Source organism: Erythrolamprus reginae, chromosome 6 (genome assembly GCF_031021105.1).
Source record: "Erythrolamprus reginae isolate rEryReg1 chromosome 6, rEryReg1.hap1, whole genome shotgun sequence".
In the NCBI taxonomy this organism is placed as follows: domain Eukaryota; kingdom Metazoa; phylum Chordata; class Lepidosauria; order Squamata; family Dipsadidae; genus Erythrolamprus; species Erythrolamprus reginae.
In genome coordinates, this window is record NC_091955.1 from 69,868,665 (window position 1) to 69,890,011 (window position 21,347).

At 37.4% G+C, this 21,347-nt stretch overlaps 1 protein-coding gene across 7 annotated transcripts in view; it reads left to right on the forward strand.

Annotated features, from left to right (window-relative positions):
• Positions 1-21,347, forward strand: part of MYH9 (myosin heavy chain 9) — an 80,508-nt gene that overhangs the window by 49,781 nt on the left and 9,380 nt on the right. For 6 of the 7 annotated variants that reach the window (XM_070756202.1, XM_070756205.1, XM_070756201.1 and 3 more), the window contains exons 12-32: positions 1,129-1,281; positions 2,497-2,670; positions 3,023-3,196; positions 4,378-4,492; positions 6,498-6,691; positions 7,791-7,912; positions 8,358-8,427; positions 9,011-9,171; positions 9,442-9,550; positions 10,302-10,433; positions 11,482-11,688; positions 11,962-12,099; positions 14,262-14,385; positions 15,238-15,409; positions 15,821-16,033; positions 16,318-16,462; positions 17,124-17,330; positions 17,949-18,053; positions 18,429-18,581; positions 19,144-19,392; positions 20,243-20,455. In XM_070756202.1, coding sequence (XP_070612303.1) covers positions 1,129-1,281; positions 2,497-2,670; positions 3,023-3,196; positions 4,378-4,492; positions 6,498-6,691; positions 7,791-7,912; positions 8,358-8,427; positions 9,011-9,171; positions 9,442-9,550; positions 10,302-10,433; positions 11,482-11,688; positions 11,962-12,099; positions 14,262-14,385; positions 15,238-15,409; positions 15,821-16,033; positions 16,318-16,462; positions 17,124-17,330; positions 17,949-18,053; positions 18,429-18,581; positions 19,144-19,392; positions 20,243-20,455 — 3,330 coding nt within the window. Of the gene's footprint in view, positions 1-1,128; positions 1,282-2,496; positions 2,671-3,022; positions 3,197-4,377; positions 4,493-4,855; positions 4,919-6,497; positions 6,692-7,790; positions 7,913-8,357; positions 8,428-9,010; positions 9,172-9,441; positions 9,551-10,301; positions 10,434-11,481; positions 11,689-11,961; positions 12,100-14,261; positions 14,386-15,237; positions 15,410-15,820; positions 16,034-16,317; positions 16,463-17,123; positions 17,331-17,948; positions 18,054-18,428; positions 18,582-19,143; positions 19,393-20,242; positions 20,456-21,347 lie in introns of all 7 variants that reach the window. The other variant, XM_070756200.1, reaches the window with a different exon arrangement.

Genomic DNA, 21,347 nt, shown 5'->3' on the forward strand with positions numbered 1-21,347 from the left:
AGCATTGCTTCCAGCTGTACGGATTCAGCTCCAGTGATCTTAGAAGCCGATGTCTTAGAAGAACTTGAACGATTAAAGATAAATAAGGCAATGGGTCCAGATGGCATCCACCCCAGAGTTCTTAAAGAACTCAGACCTGTCATTGCTACCCCCCTGACTGATTTGTTTAACCAATCCTTGTTAACAGGAGATGTTCCTGAGGATTGGAGAATGGCCAGTGTTGTGCCTATCCACAAGAAGGGCAGTAGAGAAGAAGCTGGTAACTACAGGCCAGTTAGCTTGACATCAGTTGTAGTTAAAATGATGGAGACTCTACTCAAAAAGAGGATAAATCAGCACCTAAAAAACAATAACTTATTGGACCCAAATCAGCATGGCTTTACTGAAGGCAAATCATATCAGACTAATCTCATTGATTTCTTTGACTATGTCACAAAGGTGTTGGATCAAAGTGGTGCCGTGGATATTGCCTACCTGGACTTCAGCAAAGCCTTTGATACGGTTCCACATAAAGAGCTGATAGATAAATTAGTGAAGATTGGACTTAATCCCTGGATAGTTCAAAGGATTTGCAGCTGGCTGAAGCGTAGACATCAGAGAGTTATTGTTAACGGCGAGTATTCTGAGCAGAGTCAGGTTACAAGCGGTGTGCCACAAGGGTCTGTTCTGGGTCCTATTCTTTTTAATATGTTTGTGAGTGACATAGGGGAAGGTTTGGTAGGGAAGGTTTGCCTATTTGCCGATGACTCTAAAGTGTGCAATAGGGTTCATATTCCTGGAGGCGTCTGTAATATGGTAAATGATTTAGTTTTACTAGATAAATGGTCAAAGCAATGGAAACTGCAGTTTAATGTTTCCAAATGTAAAATAATGCACTTGGGGAAAAGGAATCCTCAATCTGAGTATTGTATTGGCAGTTCTGTGTTAGCAAATACTTCAAAAGAAAAGGATTTAGGAGTAGTGATTTCTGACAGTCTCAAAATGTAAACAAAGATGATTGTAATTCAGATTGTAATTCAAAGATTGAGATCTGTAAACAAAGATTATTGGAAAGCGAAGGTTTGTTTTTTAAAATTTTTGTTCTTTTGCTATCTGGAATATACAGTAGACATCTTACCTTTTTTTCAGGCTGATTTTGCTATTGAAGCTCTGGCCAAAGCTACATATGAACGCATGTTCCGTTGGCTGGTGATGCGCATCAACAAGGCCTTGGATAAGACAAAGAGGCAAGGAGCTTCTTTCATAGGAATCCTTGACATTGCTGGATTTGAAATCTTTGAAGTAAGTGAAAGGGAACAGCTGTTTAATTAATCCATCTGACATTGTCTAAAAATCTCCATGAAGTAAACATATTTGATACATGTTGCTTCCTTAAGCAAACAGAGAATGTAATAGAAATGTGTTTTTATAAAACTTAACAGTCAATTTATATTCAGTTACTAATTTAAAATATATAAAATATGCTTGAATTAAGTTAATAATATATGCCTATATAAATGAGGACTTGGAGTGGATACTTTAGGCTGAAACAGAAAAGAATCATAAATTACATACTATTTGTTTGTTTGTTTATTTATTTATTTCTTATTTCTTTGTTTCTTTGTTTATTTATTTGTTTGTTTGTTTGTTTGTTTGTTTGTATGCCACCCCTCTCGGTAGACTCGGGGCGGCTAACAACAGTGGCAAAAACAACATGCGACAATCCAATACTAAAACAGCTAAAAACCCTTATTTTAAAAACCAATCATACATACAAACATACCATACATAAATTGTAGAAGCCTAGGGGGAAAGAATATCTCAGTTCCCCCATGCCTGACGGCAGAGGTGGGTTTTAAGGAGCTTACGAAAGGCAAGAAAGTATTACCTGAAGAACTCATATTTTTGCATTTTTATGGTCTCTGACAGTAAGAGGATGTTTCATTACTTAAGTTGCCTCTAACACTTCCTGAAATGCTAAAGAGGTCCACCTTCATTAATTTTAAGCACTATGATGTGATGCCTCTATGATACATATTTTCTTTAAACTTGAAGAGAAGGGACAAAATATTTATGGTACAGATGGAAAGTCAGAAGGAATGATTCTTTTGAAGAAACTGTGAAAATAAAATGCAGGTTGCTTTTCGGGAGGATTGTGTTTGTGAGATTTACCAAAGAAAAACGTGTTAAGTATTTGCTTAAAAAACTTTGTAGCAGAAACTTTGTAGCATTTGGAGATAGATTTGTTGCTATGGAATAATCTGTCAATAAAAATGACAATCTTGATTGTGAGGAATGAAATAGGCATATTTAATACTTCAGATTGAATGGCGGTAGATGGTAAGATATGTTATTCCAAGAAGTAGAAAAAAAAGTATGGCTAAGCATGTATAATAATGCTCTTTTTCTGTAGAGAAAACAAAAGAACAGAATGGAAATGGGTAAATCATTTGCTGAATCTGGTAGTAGGCAATGGTTAATAATGTAAACATGCTTTTTCTTTTCTATCTGCAATAGCTGAACTCATTTGAACAGATGTGCATTAATTACACCAATGAAAAGTTGCAGCAGCTCTTCAACCACACCATGTTCATTTTGGAACAAGAAGAATACCAACGGGAGGGCATAGAGTGGAACTTCATTGACTTTGGCCTGGACTTGCAGCCTTGCATTGATCTTATAGAAAAACCAGTGAGTGAGGCATCTTGTCATGATTATTAGCAGAGGGTAGCCAGATCACTTAAGGACAGCCAGTATGTATGTATATCTACATGTATATGTATGTTAAATAGTGTATAATCATTTTGTAGAGATGGAGGAAAATGTTAAGGTTGTTGAGTTCAATTCTTCTAATTGCAAAATACTTTAGCTAGGAAAACATGAAAAATTAAAGCAAGATTTGGTGAAAGAGGTGCTGAAAAACATTTATGACGTATGCTGGAAACCACTCTTTTGAGTACATATGAAAATAGTATTTGTGCCTTTTATCCTGAAGTGTTAAATTGGCAGGAATGTTTATTAACTGTGATTTTTTTAAAATTAGGCTGGACCTCCTGGCATTTTGGCCCTATTGGATGAAGAGTGCTGGTTTCCAAAGGCTACAGACAAAAGTTTTGTGGAGAAGGTGGTGCAAGAGCAAGGCTCCCATCCTAAATTCCAGAAACCAAAACAGCTGAAAGATAAAGCTGACTTCTGCATTATGCACTATGCTGGCAAAGTAAGTACTCCTAGTGTAAAGAAGGGACTAAAATTACCTGTACAAAAATACAAAAGGTTTCTTTGCTTGCAAAATGCTGCCCTAAATACCAATAATTAGATTACAAATATCTGCAAGCTAGAGTTACAAATCAGGCAGGGTGCCAGAGTACCTTGAGGAAATAATTAAAATGCAATGATAACTATCAGCAGCCAACTCTTGCTCATAAAATGAAACTCTTTAGCAGAGAGATCATTTAAGCTCTCCAGAAAGAGCACACCCAGGAGAAGCAATCCTTAGATCCATTTGCACCACTTCAAGATACCAGCTGGTCTCAATCGCCTGATAAAATATCCTAAGGAAATCATCCAGATTTAAGGAAACATCATATTCACTATTTTCTCCCATTAGCAATGTAAAAAGATTAAAATACCCCTTCTCCTTTGAACAAGTCAAGCAAGGGGGTGGGGGGGGAGAGAAGTACCAGCAAAGAAAAATAACAACTCTGGAGACAGTAAATCTAGGTGTACTGACAAGAATGTAATAAGGGTTAACCTAGAAGCAGTTTCTGTAAGCAGGGCAATAAAGATTAAACTATAGAAATAACACCAGAATGTTGTAATTCCTTACAGGATTAACCCTGTTAAGTGGAAAAAACAAGAGAGTTTTTTCTAACCACCGGTTCTCTGAACTGCTTAGAACTGTGATGGCAAACCTATGGCAGGCTTTGCCCTATGTCAGCTCCAGCATGTACTAGACAGGTGATTTTTGTCCTTGGGGAAAGCCATTTTTGCCCCCGGGAGGCAAACCGGAAGTCCATTTTTCTGAACTTCTGGTTTGCTCATTGGGCTGTGTTTTTTTTGCCGTCCTCAGGCTTCAGGAATCCGGAAACTTCAACATGCACAAGGGGGAAGCATAGGAGTTGTGCACATGCATTGTGGGGAGGGCATGGGTGTTGGCACATTGCACTAGCATACATGCGCATGCCCTCTTGGCATCTGAGCCAAAAAAGGTTCGCTATCAATGGCTTAGAAAGTTATCAACCAGTTCTAGAGAACCTACTAGAACTAGTAGATTCCCACCTCTGGATCTTGACCAGTGTTTAATCTCAAAACAAAGAGATTCATAACTGTGTCTCTTTAGACATTACTGAGACAATTTGATAATGTGTAGTTAACACGAGCAACAAATTTCTTGTCTAGGTTGATTATAAAGCTGATGAGTGGCTGATGAAGAACATGGACCCTCTCAATGATAATGTTGCTACTCTGCTACACCAGTCCTCTGATAAGTTTGTGTCTGAGCTATGGAGAGACGGTATGTAATCATATTGCTTTTCTTGCTTTCTTTAAGAGTGTTGTCCTTTATTTGAAAGCATGAGTTTGAGCATCCGACTCCTAAAATTGAGAGTTGCCATTTTCTTTTCCCTTAAAAAATACTTGGCAATATGGTATTTCTCCTGTGACTGAAATATATGTATGACCCTTTTCCAGGTCATCAGGCACCAGAATAACTTTCAAGCATATGTTATTCAGAACACCTCATCCAAATTTGGGACCAAAAGTCTATTTTTGCCTATTCCAGTGTTCTTAGATATCTTGCTCTACAGAATATTTCTTGCTTTAAATCTTACTATTACTGTCTCTTTTCTTGGGTTTTTCTTTGACGTCTCTGTTGCAGAGATGCAGAACGCTCAGAGAGCCTATTTCTATCAACATTTTCCTATTCTTCATCTAGAACCAGGTGACTGAGCAATGCAGCTATTGTGTTGTGTGTGATTCCTTCTAGAACCATGCAAGAAATGCTTCCATTAAATCTTCCTATTTTTTCCTGTTTCTGCTTGTCTGTCTCATTCAGTTCCTCTGCTTTTTGCTAGTAGCTTCCTCTTGAACATTGAAAAAACAGATTTTTAAGCAAATTGTGATCTTGCAGACACAACAAACACATATATAGATAATATCTTAAATCTCTCCTCAATGGAAGCTATTTCTGATTTGAAATAATTAAATGCTGATTATGAGGCCAGTGATACCCATTAAGATTGACAACCATATTTGCTCCAACCTGATCATTGTGTGCATAAAGAACCCATGAAATACATGACTACTAAGGGTTACTGTAACTGGTCAAAATAATATAGCCGATCATCTTTGGTAAATTTCTTTTTTTGAACAATTAAGTATTTTCTGTCTCCAAATAATTACTTGGATATCAATTCTTCCAAAGAGCATTTTGGCCAGGTCTCAATGATAGTACAGTATCATTATTTTACATCAGTTTGGAAAACCTTCTTTGTCTTGAGTCAGTTGAATAGTTACTTTTAAGAGAAAAAAGGCAATATCTTAATTTTATAAACAAGCCATATGAAGCCTGCTTCTTGTCATTTCCTCATTTCACGATTAGCAACTTAAATATTTCCTTTGGGTATTATTACTGATTTTAATAAATTTTCTCATTTGATTGAGAACAGAAGAGTTGCCTTGGCTGCTGTCAACCATCAGTGACTTGATAAGTTCTTTTTTTAAAAAAAATAATAATTGTCCAATTCCAAAAGATTCAGTCTGTTGCAAAGCGTATCATCCTGACTAATTCCATAAAAATTACTTTTTTCCCTACTAAAGTGGTCAGTGCATGATATACAGTATTCTTGTAATCACCTTAACATTCTGGTACACTGACAGCAAGAAAATAGAAAGAATGAACAGGTTTGGTGTCTTAGTATTGAAAAACGTTCTCTTTCTGCATTCTCCATACCACCTGGAATGTGGCTACAGTTTCATAAATGCTACATATTAAAAATTATTGTAGTGGATATAAGTTGTTTTGTACTACAGAAGAAATTTAAACACACTGCTTTTGATATTTTTTCAACCAGTTTTAAGTATATGGACCTATACCCCAGTGATAAGCTTACGGTTGACTGTTTGTCATAATTTAGAATTACTTGATACCTGTACTTCAACACCTTTAACTTTTAAAGACACACTTTATTCGAGTCATTATCTTGGCATCTTGTTAAAGTAATCATGGTAAAAATATTTAAACTAAAGTCAACCCTGTTGTCTCAAATTCTGTTTTATTCCTTGACCTAATATTGCAGTTTAATCTGCCAGCTGGATCTATCAGGCATGAGGTGGATCCAACCTTGTACTTGTTGGTGACTGTTCGCTTTCTGTTTTTGTTGTTATTCCAATATAAATTATGAACCAGAGTTCTATATCTATAAAGAGATAAAGCAAATCCTTTTTGCATGCTTGTTAAGTTGTGCAATCAATCATGAAAATTAGGGAGAACAATCTTAATAGTCCTGTGTTTCCTACAGTTGACCGCATAGTTGGACTGGATCAGGTTGCTGGCATCTCAGATTCAGCATTACCCGGAGTCTTTAAAACCAGGAAAGGCATGTTCCGGACAGTAGGACAATTGTATAAAGAACAACTAGCCAAACTGATGGCCACTCTGAGGAACACCAACCCAAACTTTGTCCGTTGTATCATCCCCAATCATGAGAAGAAGGTAAAATTCAACTTTTTGGGTACTAGAAGAAAACTGTTCTGACCTAGGCTTCCTGATCAATAATACAGCACACACTGCATCCCAAAAACCTCTTTTATTTTATCGGCTGATAATTATTTTCATTCTCAGCTGTAATAAGTACCAAACAATGATAACAAGTCAGACAACAGTCTTTTGGGGAAAGGCAGATAAGCACACGAACCTTGATCTTCCTTGACAAGCTATCAAAGACCAATTAGCAAGAAACTTGGCAATGCCAAACAGAAAACAGAGTCTGAACTAGAGAATGAGACAAGTTGAATGAAGTTGCTTCCTGAGACGAGCCCTCCCTTATGCTCCACTTATTTAGTGGATAGTCCTATGAGAGGGGCCAATTATCTCCAAGCCTTACTTCTGAGTAGTTCTCCTCTGTTCTTGCCTGCTGGCAGCTCTGTGCATGCGCGCATTGAAAACAGGCTCCCCCTATTCCTCCCCAGCCTCCTTGCTGTCCAACTCTGCCACCAGCTCCACAGGTTGCTGGCAGACCACAACAGTAGCATCATATATGGACCATATATGAGCCTTAGAAGTGGTTTAATGACTGTAAATATTGTTATTCTGCAAAATTTTGTATGATAATAGATCATGGGATGTACATATGCACATAAAATGTATGAAGCTGAGAAATAGAATTATAAATCAATAGAGCAAGAAAAGGTTTTGTTCATCCAGCAAAAGGCAGTTAATATTGGTAACTAAAAAGTGACAACTGAAGAAACTCAGCTTTTTACTCTTGCCTGCTGAACCCCAGATGAGTGCAGATGTGGAGATGCGGGGTTCAGGGATGGGTGGGAAGGAAGTAACTGAGAAAAACACATTAATTTGGGCCTGAAAGTAAATTTACAGAAACCATCATGAAGTCATGTGTTCCATCCCACAAAGATGCCCATTTTAATACATATTACAGTAATCTGCTTTTGATGTTTTAATATGATTGTAGCCAGAGATGTTCTTGAAAGGGAAGTGTAAAACGGATGACACAGTATAGATACTTGATTGCAGTGTCTTGGTAACCCTGTGATGTTCAGAGATTCTGTTAATATGTGTCTTTTCTTCACAGGCTGGAAAATTGGAACCACACTTGGTTTTGGAACAGCTTCGTTGCAACGGAGTCCTAGAAGGGATCCGTATCTGCCGGCAAGGTTTCCCTAACAGAGTTGTCTTCCAGGAGTTCAGACAACGGTAAAACTGAGTTATAGTTTCAGATTGTATGGTGGATTATTAATTCAATATTGTTGGCATCTGAGTTCATTTTTTTTAGTATGCCTTGACTACTGCATTAAATAATGGTTTGTTGTTCATTCTATGGTAACATAGAATCTCTGTTCACCATTTAATAGTGTCATGTGAATATTGACTGTCCTTTGGTGGGGAAGGTATAGATGTGCAGACACTTCCTTTAACAAGTCTTTTTGTCCTAATAAGTATGATACCAAGGGCTGTAATGTCAGTTATGACATGTTTTTGATAAAACAACTATCAATGTTGCTGTTTCTTCTTCTTTTGTAATTAAAAATTGGGTCTTCTTCCAGAATTCCATTGGGAAAAAAAGTCTTGTTATTCCTAGTTTATGTTTCATGCACTTGAATACAATTTAATGACAGAACTATATTATTTCTCCCTCTAGATATGAGATCTTGACTCCAAATTCCATTCCTAAAGGTTTCATGGATGGAAAACAAGCTTGTGTGCTCATGGTAAGTCTCCTGTTTGAAATGAATTTGTAAGCTGTGTACCAGAGAAGCTAAAAGTATTCCTTTATTATCAGGCATACTCTGAAATTTGAATGTTTAAAATTTCTAAATCAGTCCTCCCAACTGATGTATTCCAGAAAAAATAAAATTTCCTAAATAAATTGACCATTTAAAATAATCTGGAGAGCCCCAGTTTGCAGAAAATGCATGTAATACTTTATATATTGAATTAATAACAGTTAATGATTTCATTCATTCATTCAAAAAAAAGTTGTTTTAAGATGTATGTTCTGCTTGTTGATAGTTTCAGAACAGAAGATTATATGTTCTGAAACTTCTTTTTTAAGGAATTTGCCTCAGTTAACAAAGTTCTGTGCTAACTACTAACTATGCTATTCAACTATGTAGTCAAATATTTAGCAATCTGCAGTTAATTGCTGAAGATTGCTGAACATTTGACTGCATAGTTGAATATTTGAGAGCCTTGTGCAAAGTCTCGTTAGCTTGTTTAAAGAGTGTGATAAGAAGTTATAAATGAATACATTTTTCAATATTGACAACTTAACATTCTTCTCTTTCATTTTAGATCAAAGCCTTAGAACTAGACCCAAATCTTTATCGAATTGGACAGAGCAAAGTGTTTTTCCGAGCAGGTGTCCTTGCTCATCTTGAAGAAGAAAGAGACTTGAAGATCACCGATGTCATCATTGGGTTCCAGGCATGCTGCAGAGGCTACTTAGCTAGAAAGTACGAATATGTGCAATCCCTTCTTATTAATGTCACTAGCTGGCAACAAATTACTGGCATTCTGAATTTAGTTAAGTTTGAAAACAGGCAAACAAGATCTTTTAAGATAGGTAAATAGGAATCAGTGTGTATGTGTGTAAATTTGATCATGGTGGAGAAGAAAGGATTTAAACACACCGATGGGGTAGGAAAAGTTCAATTGTGTGACAGCTCTACTAATGAGTAAGTATGAAAGAATCTGAGATAACTTCTTTTTTTCCCCCATTTCAGGGCTTTTGCCAAACGCCAGCAGCAATTAACAGCCATGAAGGTGCTGCAGAGGAACTGTGCTGCCTATTTAAAACTTCGCAACTGGCAGTGGTGGCGGTTGTTTACAAAGGTATGACTGGGAAGAAGGTATGACTTGGAAGATCCCCTTATATAGAGCGCTGGTGAGACCACATTTGGAGTACTGTGTTCAGTTCTGGAGACCTCACCTACAAAAAGATATTAACAAAATTGAACGGGTCCAAAGACGGGCTACAAGAATGGTGGAAGGTCTTAAGCATAAAACGTATCAGGAAAGACTTAATGAACTCTGTATAGAATCTGTATAGTCTGGAGGACAGAAGGAAAAGGGGGGACATGATCGAAACATTTAAATATGTTAAAGGGTTAAATAAGGTTCAGGAGGGAAGTGTTTTTAATACGAAAGTGAACACAAGAACAAGGGGACACAATCTGAAGTTAGTTGGGGGAATGATCAAAGGCAACATGAGAAAATATTATTTTACTGAAAGAGTAGTAGATCCTTGGAACAAACTTCCAGCAGACGTGGTTGGTAAATCCACAGTAACTGAATTTAAACATGCCTGGGATAAACATATATCCATTGTAAGATAAAATACAGGAAATAGTATAAGGCCAGACTAGATGGACCATGAGGCCTTTTTCTGCCGTCAGTCTTCTATGTTTCTATGTTTCTAAGAAACTTCAGGAATACGAAGGTCAGCCACAACATTAGATAGGCATCCATTCTTCGCCAGTTGCTCTGTCCAGTGTTTAAGCTTTGTGCAGATTAGGCCAATAACTCCTCCAGTGATAAATCTGTAACCCCGAAATAACTTATTCCTGAAATGGTCTCTCTGCAGGTAAAGCCATTGTTGCAAGTGAGTAGGCAAGAAGAAGAAATGCTGGCCAAGGAGGAAGAGTTGGTGAAGGTGAAGGAAAGGCAGGTGGCTGCCGAAAACAGGTTGACTGAAATGGAGACTCTCCATACACAGGTGAATAAGCGACTAGCCTTCTGATGTGCCGCCTTGTTACTTGTTCATATTCTTTAAAGTACTGTAACTGACTTTTGGATAGCTTTTTATAAACTTATGTTTCACATTAACGGTTGAATAATTACAAAATGAATGGCTGCTGCTGTGTTTTTTTAAGTTTGGTAATGAGCACAGAATACTTTTCATCGTAGCATCACGTAAAATACATATTTCCGTGTATTCTTTTATTTACATTTAAATGATATGTGAAATAGGGAGGTAAATTTCTTTATGGTATGTACTATTGTTTGTAATGGAATGGTACAATTGTCCCACATTTTTAAAATAAAACACCCCTTGCCCCGTTCCCTGATATATAGCTAATAGTACATAAGGTTGCATGCATAGGTTTCCCTGATACAGACTTCTGTATATAATAATAGGGTTCCAGGTGTTTCTTGGAACAGTCTATACCTGATTCATGCAGGGCCAACAGTTTATTAATTTGTCATTGCATAAATCACTTCTGTGGCATGCTGTTAAATGTCAGCTGGTGTTCAACTTAATCTATTCTATACCTCTCCTAACAGGGAGAAATGTATAACTGACAGACTAAGAAGTTAGCATTAAGGATCAGCACATACAGGAATTCAAATGCAGATAGTATTGTGCAGCAACACAGCATTTTAAAATTTGCTTTCAAGGATCATATTAAAATGAAGGACAAATTTTTTTCTAGGAAGTAATGGAAGCTTAAGAGTTGCTGCCGATATGGATCAATGTAAGCTGCACATGAATAACATATAAAAGATCAAATTAATTATGAAAGAAAATTGAGGAGATAAACCAGTGAAGTAAATCATGAAATAAGATGCTTCTTTTTATGTTATATTAAAACTTTTTGCTTCTGATTTTTAACACCCATTAACATGGGAATGGAAATAACTTGAATTTACACTACTGCGCTAATGGCAGGCTGAACCATGGTGTGAATAAAACCTGCTATTGGTCTGCTTGAAGAAACTTTAGCAAAATTATAAATCATTTGGCTTGTGGTTTTCTTGTTTAGCTCATGTCGGAGAAAATGCAGTTACAAGAGCAGTTGCAAGCAGAGATAGAGCTCTGTGCTGAGGCAGAGGAGATCAGAGGCCGGCTGACAGCTAAAAAACAAGAGCTGGAGGAGATATGCCATGACTTGGAATCTAGAGTGGAGGAAGAGGAAGAGCGGTGCCAGCATCTACAAACTGAGAAAAGGAAGATGCAGCAAAACATTCAGGTAATGTACAGAATAGGAGTGTTGACACATTGCAACCAATGGTTGATGTAGTCTTGGAGGTGAAAGAAGACAGTATAACAAAAGATAGCAAAGTTTGGGTGATGGACAAAAGTGGGTTCGGTCAAGTCATGCCTCCATTCTAGGTTTTGTTATTTCCATTCAGACGTTCTAGTTGTTGGAAAAAAAAGATGGGTTTATAATTCTTAGAAAAAGGATGGCAGAATTCTAAGCATGGCCTGGATAATTTATGCCATGTTTTCCTTGTTCGTGTAGGAGCTGGAAGAGCAGCTGGAAGAAGAAGAAAGTGCTAGGCAAAAACTGCAGCTGGAGAAAGTTACCACTGAAGCAAAACTCAAGAAACTGGAGGAAGACTTGATAGTCTTTGAGGATCAGAACTGCAAATTGGCCAAGGTAAACAAAATTTTGCTGTGTTGATGAAGTGGCAAAAGAGATGAAACATACCATATCATTTTCAGCATGAATGTGAGAATTCATATTACTTCTAGTTTCCTTTGCCAATCTCTGGTAGTGTATGAATAACTGGAGATCGTTATACGGATAATTTTGTTCTGTACGTAGCAAATGGATATTCCTAATTCATTTGGTATTTGAGAAAGATCTTAAATGCTTTTAATTTCTGCAATTAACACTTTGAACATATATTCTGATATCTGATTCCCTACATCCCCATCCCCTACCCCATACAATTATTATTCCGCCTAATGCAAATAGTTGCACGGTCATATTCAATTAGGAGTGCACATAATATAGAATGAAAAGGAAGATTTTTTTTTAAATGTTCATTTTTGTGGAATGCTTCATTAAAGGATTGGGCAATATAAAATTGTGATTTTAATCCAGCTGTTTAGTTGGGAGGTGTGTTGACACAAACTCTCCATAGGCCTGAAGTTGAAAGAAGCTAATTGAATATTTATCATTGATTGCTGTTACTGCCCTTAGTTCTTTAGAAGTATCTAGAGCCAGTAATGTTATTAAGAATGAAATTGTACAGGAAATAACTACAGCACAGCTATAGCTGGTAACTTGTATCACTAAACCACTTGCCTCACTAATAAGAACAGTATATGAACATTAAGATGATGATTGATGATTAACAAATGTTATTTTTTCCTTTCAAGGAAAAGTAAATTCATGATACATTTTATATTTGTTTTTCGGCACTTTCAAAAATATAAGCAATTATTCAAGAACATGGTCAGGGCAAGTAAAATACTTTGAAAGATTGCTTGAATTTTGATTGGGTTTTTAAAAGTGGTTTTATTTGCTTAGATAATTTTACATTTTATTTATTTATTTATTTATTTATTGGATTTGTATGCCGCCCCTCTCCGGAGACTCAGGGCGGCTAACAGCAATAACAAAACAGCATACAATAATAATCCAATACTAAAAACAGTTAAAAACCCATTATTATAAAAAACCAAACATACATACAGACATACCATGCATAAAATTGTAGAGGCCTAGGGGAAAAGAGTATCTCAATTCCCCCATGCCTGGCGGCAGAGGTGGGTTTTAAGCAGCTTACGAAAGGCAAGGAGGGTGGGGGCAATTCTAATCTCTGGGGGGGAGTTGGTTCCAGAGGGCCAGGGCCGCCACACAGAAGGCTCTTCCCCTGGGTCCCGCCAAGCGACATTGTTTAGTTGACAGGACCCAGAGAAGACTCACTCTGTGCGACCTAACTGGTCGCTGGGATTCGTGCAGCAGAAGGTGATCACTGAGATAATCTGGTCCGGTGCCATGAAGGGCTTTATAGGTCATAACCAACACTTTGAATTGTGACCGGAAACTGATCGGCAACCAATGCAGACTGCGGAGTGTTGGTGTAACATGGGCATATTAAATAATTTTAATGTGTATTTAATGCTTTTGTGAGGAAGTTCTTGTAGAAATATAGAGTTTTGGCAAAATTGAAGTAGATCTCTGTTCTGGGCTAAATATGCTGCATTAAGTGCAGTTGTTGAAACTAGAGTTCTTTCAGTAGTCAAATTTGGCTTTCTTTTAAAAAAGAAGCCAATAATTATTTGGATATAGGCCTCCTAGAACCAAATAATCATTAAGACCCAGATATGTTATATGCTGCCTTGCCTGCATTTTTGTGAGCTCCAGTCTGTCCTCTCTACATTACAATTGGGATTTGGTAATGTTATTTTTCTCCCATATTATTTTTTACTAAAAGAAAAGATAAAATAAATTCCTTGGGTGTTTATTTTGCCTTGTAACTGCTATCAACTCTTAACTTTCCCCAATATTCCAATTTTTTAAATCCCATTAATTTTAGTGATATAATGTCATCAGCTCTGTTCTTGAAAAAGTGTTAAAAATAAAATACATGCCCTTTACCCCATAAAGTAGTCCATACTTGATCTAGAAAATTATGGTGACTAGGTAATATTTCTGATTTCTGAGTTATAGCAGAATTTCAATATATTGCTAGAAAATAATGCAATTAATTTCATTTAAACGTTTCATTTAGTAAATAACTTGCCACCATGATATCCTGAAGGATTTATGACGACAAATGTTTTTATCATGCACATTTTGTTTTTTAGGAAAAGAAATTATTGGAAGAGAGGATTTCAGAGTTCACTACTAACCTGACAGAGGAAGAAGAAAAATCAAAGAGTTTAGCTAAACTCAAGAACAAACACGAGGCAATGATAACAGAATTGGAAGGTAGGAGAAAGACCCTCTAAGAGAGGGATTTATTTAGCCTTTCCCCATCAAACTTTATTACTCGCCATACAAAAGCAGTTACATCTTTATTGGAGACCGAATCTCAAAGAGTTAATGTCACAGTCATAGAGTATTTGTATGTGACATATTGATCAGTCAATTAGAACTATTCAGTGGCTGATTGGGTGAAGGTTACACACTCAGGCGAGCTGTGCTCTGAATAAAAACAATGTCTAAAATAGACAAGCAAGGAAGAAGGGCTAGTTTGATTTCTCCTCCTGGGGGGGAGGGGGGGGATATCTTCTTGTGTATACAACGGCGTCTGAATCTTGAGGTTTCTGTTGCAGCTAGTAACCCTAAAAGACGTCTGAAGTTATTAATTATAGTGGCTTAAGGGTTAAACATTTTAAAAAATTGAGTACCATTCCAACATTCAGAATGTTAGTGATGGTTTTTCACCATCTCTATAAAGATGATGATGATGATGATGATGCCTGCTTTAGCTTCAATGTTTTATGGAGAGGAATGAATTTAACCCAAAGAGGTCCAAGGGCAATATTTCTCACTCTTGGATTTAATTTTAATGTGGAAGTCTGAATGGGAAACTATGCTTTAGGCCAGAGGTCTCCAAACTTGGCCACTTTAAGAGTTGTGGACTTCAACTCCCAGAATTCTCCAACCAGGTTTGCTGGCTGGAGGATTCTGGGAGTTGAAGTCCACAACTCTTAAAGTGGCCATGTTTGGGGACCCTTGCTTTAGGCCATCATCTCTGCCAGAGGCAAGTGTAAGTTTTTACACTCTATTTGTTTATTTGAAATCTGAGATGCATCCAAATCTATTATTTTACTTCAGAACGATTACGCCGGGAAGAAAAGCACCGCCAAGAATTGGAAAAAACTCGCAGAAAACTAGAGGGAGACTCCACAGACCTGCACGATCAAATCGCTGAACTGCAAGCTCAAATAGCAGAACTCAAAATGCAGCTGGCAAAAAAAGAAGAGGAGCTTCAAGCAGCTTTGGCTAGGTGAGCCTAGTTGTATTTCTAATTGGAGGTGAGATGGGGATAGCAGACCTCTAACTTAAAATAGAATCGTGATGTCTCATGACCAATCAGTTGGCATCATTTTAAAGCACTCTAGTAGTTACCCTTCTCAAACTAAGCAGAATTGATACTTTCTCTGGTGGTATGGAAAAATGAAACTAAGCATTTCAAATAGAATCCAATTACAGATGTAACAAGTTCACACATTGATAACTTGTTACAACAGCACTTACTTTTCTTTACCATACAATTCTATACAAGTTTATTCAGAAGTGAATTATTGTGAGTTCAGAATGATTTCCCCCCCAAATAAATGTGTCTAAGAAGATAACGTCTCTGTCCACAAAAACGTGAAATAATGTAGCATGTTGTTTGTGCCTTTGAACTGTGCAGGGTGGAAGAGGAGGCTGCTCAGAAGAACATGGCTCTGAAGAAGATCCGTGAACTTGAATCCCAAATAACAGAATTGCAGGAGGACTTGGAATCTGAACGAGCTTTTCGGAACAAAGCAGAGAAGCAGAAGAGGGACTTGGGTGAAGAGCTTGAGGCTCTTAAGACTGAACTAGAGGATACCCTAGACTCAACCGCAGCACAGCAGGAACTCAGGTGATTGGAAGAATCGTTTCTTGACTACATTTAAAAAAAAAAAACACAGGTTCCCCACTTGGGTTTTAGGATTTGCAATTTTCCTAACCGAAAACTCTGTCATCTTGTGCAATTCCCTTAGATATCTCCCTTCTTCCTCCTTCCCTCCCATCCATCTAATTTATATTTCAACAAGAGACGCTGGGCAGCTCTTTATATGCTGAGTTTCAATCTCTATATTAACTTTGAGATAAAAATAATGTAACTCGGGTTGTTTAACAGAGGTGTTTGTGACTTCCTGATAGGTCAAAACGTGAGCAAGAAGTGACTATTCTAAAGAAAACCCTGGATGAAGAAGCAAAAACTCACGAGGCTCAGATACAGGAGATAAGGCAGAAGCATGGCCAGGCGGTGGAAGAGCTGGCTGAACAACTAGAGCAAACTAAACGAGTATGTATTGGGTTTTTAAAAAAATATTTTTTTATTACTTAAATATCCTGATAAGGGCCAAGATTGTGTTTTAGTACCTGTATCTGCAGTTTGCAGTTTGCCCATTGTATGAATTATATTCAGAAATGATGCCGTAGAAATTAAGGGTGAAGCTGTCGCATGATGTTTTTAAAAATGGGTCACCCATTTAATATCTGAAAAGCAACAGAGAGAAAGAGAGATAGTTGATTTAAGGATGATGGTAATTAGACCACCTAATAGTTAATTCAGATTGTATTTTACCTAGTAGGGAATGGGAATTTTGGGTATTATATAAATATTTTTTTTCTTATTATAACTGGTAAATCTATAGGATCTTTTCAGTTTGCTTTATTGGTATAGGTATTGTGAGCATGCAGGAGGTTTCAGTTCATGGTAACACCAATCTTGTTAACCCACAATTGAAAACCCACAGGTTTACTGTTCCAGTAGTGTCCAAATCCATATCAGTATTCTGACTCCTACATCAACATTTTATTTTGAATTAGTAAAAATTAGGACTTCTAGAGCAGTCATGCCTAATAATAATAATAATAATAATAATAATAATAATAATAATAATAATAATAATAATAATTTATTAGATTTGTATGTAATATAAAATTGTTCTTGTCTTCTAAAGGTGAAAGTGAATCTTGAAAAGGCAAAACAATCCCTGGAGAGTGAATGTGCTGAACTCTCCAATGAAGTGAAAGTCCTTCTGCAGAGCAAAGGAGACTCTGAGCACAAAAGAAAGAGGGTTGACACTCAACTCCAAGAGCTGCAAGTAAAATTCACAGAAGGGGAGAGGGTCCGGACCGAACTTACTGAGAGAGTTAACAAGTTGCAGGTAAGGATTCAATACAAGTTCCTTTTGGGTTCCTGATATCTAGCTAGCTTGCAAACGCAAGGGGAAAAGACTAAATATACTAAAGAACTTTGCAAAGAGTTTATGTAGTTACCACCTTTAAAGCCCTACCTGGCACAGAATCAGTGTGTGGCTGCTTCTCTCTATCTGTCTTTCCTATTAGGTTTGTTAGGATATTTTCCAGGCTTTCCCCTTAAATGCTGTTGCCTGATTGTAATTTGGAAGCACACCTGCTCAGCCATCCCTCCAGCCCTTTAGAATAGCCTCCCATCTGACACCTGAGGGATCCCTATTCTTTTAGCCTTCAAGAGGGATGAGAAGACCTACCCCTTCTCTCACGTATTGAGCTATGATGGGTGTAGAGTTGTGAGAAGTGTCTGGCACTTGAGGGAAAGAGCACTTTTGTTTTTAACTAGGTTTTTAAATGAATTTTTGTGAGCTGCCTAGAATCATCATAGGAAAATTATAGTTTGTTTGCAATTTTAGATGGATAATAAGATCTAATATAAATATGCTGTGTATCTCTCCTGCCATATTAAGATAATATCCAGTAATAAATGACAAGCCTTTCGATAATGGATGGTTTCAATATTTTTTTAGGTTGAGTTAGACAACGTCACTGGCCTTTTGAATCAGTCTGATAGCAAATCTATTAAATTAGCAAAAGATTTCTCTACGTTGGAATCGCAACTGCAGGATACACAGGTAAGCTGCTTATTATATTTTTGTTAATGATTTACCATGGTGACATTTTAAAATATCATCACATTTTCTATTTACCAGTGACAGATCTTTTAGCTTGACTTGCATTTCATAGCTAACTTCAAGTGTGATCAGTAGTTATCCCTTTCTCTGCAATAGGATCATATGATTCATACAGAACTTTGGATGTCTTCAAAAAAGGAAAAACTGCACCTTTTCTAAATCAAATTCTGTTCTGTATTTTGGAAGAACATGCAGCATTCTTGATCTTTCATTCTTATTCCAAGCTGGGACCCAGGAAAGAAACGGGATCCTCTTTCTAGTTAAGCTGTAAAATAAAAGCACTTTTATGACTCTTCAGTTTATCGATTATTACAGGAACTGCTTCAGGAGGAAACCCGTCAAAAACTGAGCCTTAGCACCAAGCTGAAGCAGATGGAAGATGAGAAGAATAGCTTCAAAGACCAATTAGAAGAAGAAGAAGAAGCAAAGAGGAACTTGGGAAAACAGATTTCTGCCCTTCAGTTCCAGGTACTATAGAACAAATTTATAGACTAGGTCTGTTAATATTAAATTAGCATGAAGGTGGACAGATCCAAACAGGAACTCTGTTAATATTTTGTAAAACACTCTGGAAATGAGCTTTTTAGGATAAAGAATAAAATATAATGCTATTAATCTGATAGGGAAGTAAAATCTTTCCATTTCCTTTTAATACTGCTAGAGTTGCAGTGTGGGGGAAGAATGTATGACCCTGAGGATTGCTGGATTGTGCAAATTATATCCAAATCAAGCTTTTAGAGATACTTAGTTCTGTTTTGTGAAATGCTGTATTAATATGCTGGGCGGGAATGGAATAGTGATTTGAATAGTTTTTCTGTTTTATATAGAGCTACTCTGGATCTCTACTATATGGTGTTTTTGTGCTCATACTGCTGGATCTTACATGAGAATGCCAATATGCCTCTTCACTTTAAAAAAATTGCCCACCTCTACAATTTTTTTAGAGGCATTCATTTTTCTTTGTGCAAAATTGTGTTAAAATCCCATCTCTTTTTTTATTGTTGTTAAACAATGTTCTTGCCTTACCCAGATTGCAGAAATGAAGAAGAAAATGGATGAAAGCGTAGTCTGTCTGGAATCCGTAGAAGAAATCAAGAAGAAGCTTCAGAAAGATTTGGAAGCTATGACCCAACGTTATGAAGAAAAAGCAGCTGCTTATGACAAGCTGGAAAAAACTAAGACCAGGCTCCAGCAAGAGCTGGATGATATTGCTGTGGATTTGGATCATCAGCGGCAAATAGTTTCTAACCTGGAGAAAAAGCAAAAGAAATTCGATCAGGTACATAGCATTGTACTTTGGGTAGATACCTTTGTAATATTCCTTGTGCAGGTCAAAAATCATATGGTTGGGCAAGCCCAGATATGACACAAAGCCACATATGGATGCTCAGTTCACATCATCTGTTAGCATAAGTTAGCATGGGTTTTTTGCAGACCTTGCAAGCACAGAGTATCTGGGTAGGCCTGGGAAAGTTCAAGCCTAGGTCAAGATAACAGAGGGGGACATGCCAGCTGGTACCATCAAAACACATTCTTTGCCTGCTGCCAAGAAACTCCCTAAAAGTTATGTACAGTTATATCCTTGCACCTGCAACATTATCAATGAGATACAGTTCTTTGTATGCAAGTTACCACATCATGTAAAACTGCGCATGTACATAGCTGAAGTAACGTAGAGATAACATTCATGATAGGGAACTAGGTGGGAAATAAAGTTGGCTTCATTCTCTCCTACATGGTCTTTTGTCTCTCTTTGAACCCTTCTCTGCTCTTCATACCTTTGTCCTAATACTTGTTCAGTGAAGGACCAGAGGCGTCTATGCAGTAAAGTATTTTATTGGATTTGTCTCTTACAAACAAAAGTTACCACCATTTTATCACATATTTCTTGGTTAGGTTTTGAGTTGAAAAAAGAACTGAGCTACACTTGTACTTTTTCTAGCTCAGTTGTAAAAGGGTTCATATTTTGGATCAGTTAACTTTTCATCCTAACCCCTATCTGGAATTGATGATTAACCTGTACGAAGTGCTCGTATTATTTTGTTGGTGATACCTGAAGGGACAGCCATTCCAGATAGCTAGACGTTTCATTTGGAAATCTTATAGTCACATTGTTGTATCTTTTCCAGCTGTTAGCAGAGGAGAAAACAATATCTGCCAAATATGCCGAAGAACGGGACCGTGCTGAAGCAGAAGCCCGAGAAAAGGAAACGAAAGCCCTTTCCTTGGCTAGAGCATTGGAGGAAGCCATAGAGCAGAAAGCAGAGCTAGAGCGGCTGAATAAGCAGTTCCGGACAGAAATGGAGGATTTGATGAGTTCAAAAGATGACGTTGGCAAAAGCGTAAGTTGATAGTATTTGAGTGAAAGTGATTACTGTACCATAATACAGGCTTGTGATAAGAAGCCTTAGCAGTTAAATTGGATTACTTTGCACTTTCAGTAAGGTTATAAAAAGAGATGCCAAGCCAGAAAGGTTAGGAAACACACGGGGCTACTCTTGAAGAGCGTTCGGAGACTTCAGCTGGTGCAAAATGCAGCGGCGCATGGAAGTACGGATGTACCTAGGTATTACTCCATCTTTACACAAGCTGCATTGGTTATTAGTCGGTCTCCAAACGCAATTCACGGTGTTGGTTATTAGCTTTAAAGCCCTAAATGGCTCATGGCTAGACTATTTACGGGACCGCCTCCTCTCTCATACCTCGCTGCGGCCAGTAAGGGCCCACAGAGTCAGCCTTCTATAAGTCCTGTCTGCCAAACAATGTCAGTTGGTGGGACTTCGGGGAAGAGCCTTCTCTGTGGTGGCTCTGACCCTTTGGAACCAACTGTCCCCAGAGATTTGCATTATCTCCTCTTTACCGGTCTTCCGGAAAGCCGTCAAAACTTGGCTTTTCCGGCAGGCCCGGGATTAAGATTGATTGTTAGTAGGCATGTTTTTTTAATGATATATGTGATTTTATTGATGTTTTTTTACTGGTTTTTACTTGTATTGTATTTATAACCGTTGTTAGCCGCTTAGAGTCTGTTTCTAAGTGAGCGGCATATAAATGCAATAAACAAACACTGTTTTAACAATTCTATATAGTCTTCCTTGCTTTCTGCCTATGTATAGGTGCTATCACCTAGATAAAGGGACTCTTGATCAAGTTAATTTCTGTTGTTGTTTTTTTAAAAAAGTAAAATGGCCAGAGAAGATTAGGTGTATTAAGAGAGGCAGAGAATTGTTAATAAAT